The sequence below is a fragment of the Lottia gigantea genome (genome assembly GCF_000327385.1).
Source record: "Lottia gigantea unplaced genomic scaffold LOTGIsca_41, whole genome shotgun sequence".
NCBI lineage: Eukaryota > Metazoa > Mollusca > Gastropoda > Lottiidae > Lottia > Lottia gigantea.
The window spans coordinates 113,147-118,775 of NW_008709421.1; the positions used below are offsets into that span (position 1 = coordinate 113,147).

The 5,629-nt window shown below is 33.1% G+C and overlaps 2 protein-coding genes across 2 annotated transcripts in view; one reads left to right on the forward strand and one right to left on the reverse strand.

Moving 5' to 3' along the window:
- Positions 1–84: 84 nt before the first annotated feature.
- On the forward strand, positions 85–1,574 carry LOTGIDRAFT_163653 (hypothetical protein; the record flags this gene model as incomplete). Its single annotated transcript, XM_009060180.1, has 2 exons — positions 85–717; positions 1,350–1,574. 2 exons carry the CDS (start codon positions 85–87, stop codon positions 1,572–1,574), a joined length of 858 nt encoding a protein of 285 aa, XP_009058428.1.
- Positions 1,575–2,790: 1,216 nt separating this feature from the next.
- LOTGIDRAFT_163654 (hypothetical protein) overlaps positions 2,791–5,629 on the reverse strand; it is a gene marked incomplete at both ends in the record, with an annotated part of 4,203 nt that continues 1,364 nt past the window's right edge. Inside the window, 2 exons of the mRNA XM_009060181.1 lie at positions 2,791–3,119; positions 3,185–3,567. Coding sequence (XP_009058429.1) covers positions 2,791–3,119; positions 3,185–3,567 — 712 coding nt within the window. The remainder of the gene's footprint in view (positions 3,120–3,184; positions 3,568–5,629) is intronic.

Here is a 5,629-nt window from a genome sequence, read left to right on the forward strand (position 1 = left end):
AAATATACACACCGGAGAAGGAATATATCTTTCGAAGTATAAAGGAGAAGGAGTTATTTTTGGAACAAATTAAAATAATAAAAAATGGGTAAAAAATTTAATCATTCAGAAATATTTCCTAATAACCCAATGCTCATGTGTATATGCGGTAGTTCCGGTTCTGGGAAAACTCATCTCACTTTTAACATGTTGACAACACCAAACCTTTTAGATTTCGATTCTTTGTATATCTACACAGCAACACCTGGGCAATCATATTATCAATTCCTCAAAGCTTTAGAATATTTACCAAAGAAAGATGTTCAAGACATATTTCAATATTACGAAGAAAACGAAGAAGAAATGGAAATAAAAGATATCATAGATAACTTCATTAAAGCAAAGAATCCATCTTTCAATCCAACGGATATAAAAGTTTTTCTTACGAAAAATGTTAATGATCTAGATTTGTCTAAAATTGATAGCGAGCGAAAGAACTTAATGTTGTTTGACGACTGCGTAGCGCAAAGAAATCAAGCTGTTCAACATGAATTCTTCACGAAAGGAAGACATCACAACTGTCACTGCATATACCAATCCCAATCTTTTAACGGGGTGGATTCTATGTTCATTAGAAAAAATGCGAATTGTTTTTTATTATTTGAATTAAACGACAAAGATTTATCTCAAATCGTTCAATCGATAAATCACAGAATGGACAGAGATGCATTTAAAAAGGTTTGTAAAGCTTACAATATATATCGATATATGTTAATTTTATTTTTTTAAAAATGAGTAGCGATTGGAATAATATTTTAAAAAGAAATAAAGAATATATCAAAGCTAAGAATAAAATAAAAACCCAAGTTGAAAATAACAGATTACAACAACTCGGATTAACGGAAAATCTACAAACTCTATTTCAACCAATATTAAAATCTCAAGAGGATATTAAAAGGAAATTAGAATATAAACCTTCTATAGAACCCTTAGCTCCTATAGAACCTCCCAAAGCGATTGAATATCATGGTATTATAATTAGGACAGTAGATGATGTAAAACATTATTTTTCAAACCCTGACCCAGATTTACCAAAGAGCATTTCACCAATCATTGATGAAGCAGGGTTACGGTTTAATGGATTTAGAATAAGATTTAGGGCAAATACCCCCGAATTTATAACCGATACAAAAGAATATATATACACATTAACGAGAGGATTAATAGATTTACTGAATGGCGAGGATGTTGGTATTGCCGATTTAGTAGCATACTCAAAATTTCTAGATGCAATAAGAAAGTCAGGACCTGAATCAAGAAGATCGAAAGAAGTTAAACTATATAAAAGAGTAATTGAACGTGATGAAGAGGAGTTAGGTGATTATGCTGAAGACAACAATTCAATCACAAAAGAAATAGACGAATTCGAAGATATGGTATCTGGAGAAGGTATAACGTTTTTATCCGACAACAACGAGGAACTACTTAATAGATTACGAGTAATATTAGCGGCAATGAAGGAAGGACATCGATCACACAGACAATATAATGAAGTAAATTGTATATTAAAAAGACTCCTAGAGAAGGTATCATAGATAAAAATGATTATAAAAGCGTAATAAAAAATGTCAAAGAACAACCTCGAATAAATCAGACATCAAATTGTCTCTAGATTATGAGTACGAACTCGATCGCAATCAAGAATATGAATTGGGATTAAAGTATTTCTCTGTTTACAATTCCATTAGAAATATCAACGAAAAAAATAACCAAATAAAAATATCAACAGATGACGGAGTTACGTTCAAAATCATACGTTTACTACCAGGAAGCTATGAATACATAGCCATTAACGAATACTTATCTGAATACGCAGGTAGCGTGAGCGGTAAAAACAATATTGAATTCGAAGGTAATTTGAATCTAAACAAAATAAAATTGATATTAAGAAATAATGGTCAAGTTGATTTCAACGTAGAAAATTCATTGAATACGTTACTAGGATTTGATAAACGAGTATACACCCAATCCACTTTAGCACCACACAAAGCTAATATCGAGAATGATATCGATGTGATAAATATACATTGCAATTTGATAAACGGTGGATTTTTCAATAAATACAAACGTCAGATTATTTACAGTCTTCCAACATTCACTGTACCGATAGGATATAGAATTATAGAGAAACCATTTCAAACGACGTATTTACCACTTAATAATCGTGATCATCAAATTCATAGTTTTCATCTATGTTTAATTCTTTTCCGTCGTTGTAAGGATACATAATTCCTTCACTGTTTGGTGCTTTTCTCTTAACGAAATTCAGATAACTTCTGAAAACTTTCTTTTGTTTTTCATTAGGAATAACTATTCCATCAGTAAAACTTTTTACCCAAGGTTTATCAAATTCATTCGTTACGTCATGTCCACTAGCTAATTGAATGTAGTCTTAATCTTATAGTTAGAGTAACCCTTAAACATTTTCTTTTTTTTTAGAATACCGTCGGAAGTTAGAATGATATTGTATTTTACTTTTGGCGCTAAATATAAACCAAATATGATTCCACCATCAATATAATCATTCTTCCCTTTGCTATATTCGTTTTCAGACACCAACCCAGCTTCATTTAATTTATCCCAATTGCTAGACGAAATGTATAAACTATCAGTATCTGTATAGTATATTTCCGGCTTATAAAATCCATCTATTACGTGAATGAAATTGTTCATTATTTTTTTACTGTGAGATAATATAAATGCACCTAAATAAGCGGGTGTTAATCTAGTAAAATCCTTTGGAGGAACAAACTATTTTTCTTCTTCATTCATCTCAACTATAAATTGACTATCATTTACTTTTTCATAGCTTTTGACGTGTGAATCGAAGTTGGCTTTAAAAGTCGCTTCACTCCATAGATGTCTCGATGTATTTATATCCTTCTGAATAGATTTACCGTATAAGGAATTAATTAATAATTTCATGCAATTACTAGCAACCATATCTCCTTCTTTTTTGTATTTATTCCTTAATTCCTTCAAAATTAAAATATAATCTCTGTATGGTGGAGTTTTAAAATTTTCTTCGTATACTATTTCATCTGATATTTTAATAATTTTACCACCGGATTTCACTATTTCTTGAATATCAACCGATGTTAAAACGTCGTGACAGAAACCATTTCCATTCCAGTTTCCTTCTTACCTATTCTATTCGTAAAAGTTATTTTATCTTTAGCTGGTATGGGTTGAAAGAACATGTTTTTGGGATACTCAAACCAGACTTTTAAAATAGCAGTTCTAGGTCTGAATTTTTGTTTATTGAAGAGTTTTACAAATTCTTTTTCTTCTTCTGGTACAAACGGTCTTCCACTTTCCGCTTTAGGATATTCACCTTCTGTCATGGCGGAAGCGAACAACCCATTAGCGTCAAATGCCATCGGTTTAGAATAGTCCAGTTCTTTGAGTTTAGCGTGAACTTCCGTTTTATCTTTTGAGATAACACTGTATTCTTTGAATAAATCTAGTAGTTTCATACCATTCTTCTTCAACCATTTCTTTATCGTAATGATATAAATAATACCAACCCTTTAAAGATAAAGAAGGAGCCGTTAGATTATTGGAAACGTTTTGGAAGACAGTTTTTTTCATTGCTTGATTGTATTTTATCAAACAAGCTCCGAGACACAACGTATCTCTTTTAGCGTAAGGTTCCCATTCGTGTCTTAAAGATTCCCAATTATCTTTAGTGTATTTTGCAATATTAACATCCTCGATCTTTCTCAAATTCATTGGTAGATTAGATGAATTTCCCCATGCCGCTAAACTAGATGATTCGTGTTAATAGGAACATGTGAAATTAATATTTTGCAAATAATTAGATTTCGAGGAAGGGGGGGTTTGATTCTCCCAAATGTACAGGCCTAGGGTGGAGCAGACACTTTATTTAGAAATTAGTATTAAGGGTCTTGATATTGGGTTTTCTTCTGTTCTTATTCTGATCTGAAATTAGAAAAAATAACTCGCCCGATGGGCGAGAAGTATAGTATCTGTTATGTGCTGATTGTTTTTAGTTTACTATGAACAATATTATCATTTAAGTTCTTATTTTTTGAATATGCAACTATCATTTTCTGCTTATAGACATGGGGGAATTTCTCTTGAAGGCTCTTAGAGTGGGCATGAACTATCTTGCTTGCTCGATTGCTGGTTGTATTAAACGGGACAACAAAGGGTGCTATGCCTACATTATGATGAATATGTAGTCCTATAGGTCTTGCTCGATTGCTAGTTGTATTAAACGGGACAACAAAGGGTGCTATGCCTACATTATGATGAATATTTAGTCCTATAGGTCTTGCTGTATTCAATGTCTCAATCCAATGGGCTTCCCTAGATTGACGGAATTTGGTAGTTTCATCTTCGGGCAAGTCAATTTCTATACGCTCAATTGGGATTAGGGCGAGATCGTCGTCTATTGAATGGTCGTCGAGGTTGAAATGATTAGAAACAGGCTTGTCTTTCTTTAATTTGATGTCTGACCTATGAGCATTAAAGCGAGTTCGTAAATTATTCTTAGTTTCTCCTACATATTGTTTGGGGCATTTCTTTCATGAAATTAAATATTACATTCGAATGTTCACATGTTTGATGTTCCTGGATCGGGTACCTTTTATTTGTAGAGTTGCTTACAAAATAATGAGTTTCTGATATAAAGGGACATGTTTTGCATCGACTGGACAAACATGGAGCACTTCTTAAACCTGGAGGTACTTCGGCATAAAGTCTGTTTTTAGCTGCTATCTGTGCTAAGGTGGAATTTTTTATGTTTCGTAAAAATCGTTTAGAGTACCCACGCTCTTTCAGTTTTGAGAAAACAATCGTACAGGCTTGGTTGAAATCAGAAGATCTGGTACAAATTCGATGAAATCGTAAAACTTGTGACTTAATTATACCAGAAAAGGTATGTTTTGGGTGAAAGGAGCTCTTGTGCAAGAGTTGATGAGTATCAGTTTCTTTGAAATACACTTTAATATCCAGTTTATTTGTTTCTGCTATGGAATCTCCCTTAAAGACTGTGGTATCGAGAAAGTCTATGCTTTTGTCACTCACGTTTGCGGTTAGTTTGATAGGATGGTGGTTGTTGAGAATTTCAAAGAATTCCAAAAACTGTTCGATAGAATAAGTCCAAACCATAAAAATGTCATCCAAAAAGCGTCCGTAAAAAAGTGGGTCAAATGGACAGAGGGGCAACACCTCACGTTCCCACTCTGCCATGAAAAGGTTTGCGTACGAAGGGGCGAATCGTTTGCCCATTGCTGTCCCTGAAGTTTGTAAATATGTTTTACCATTAAATGTGAAATTGTTTCGACTAAGACAAATCTCTAAAAGCTGTAGAATTGCATCGTCGGGTCTGTTTGGATCTGGGTTTCTATTAAAAACTTTACGAACTGCCGTTAAACCAGTAGTGTTATCGATATTGGTATACATAGAAGAAACGTCGATAGAAATTAAAATAGCATTAGAGGGAACTCGAAGATTTTTTATTTTATTGACAAAATCGGTTGTGTCTTTAAGGTAGGCGCGATGTTGACATGCTAGAGGTAGTAAGAAATGATCAATGTATTCTGACACTGCATATGACTCACTC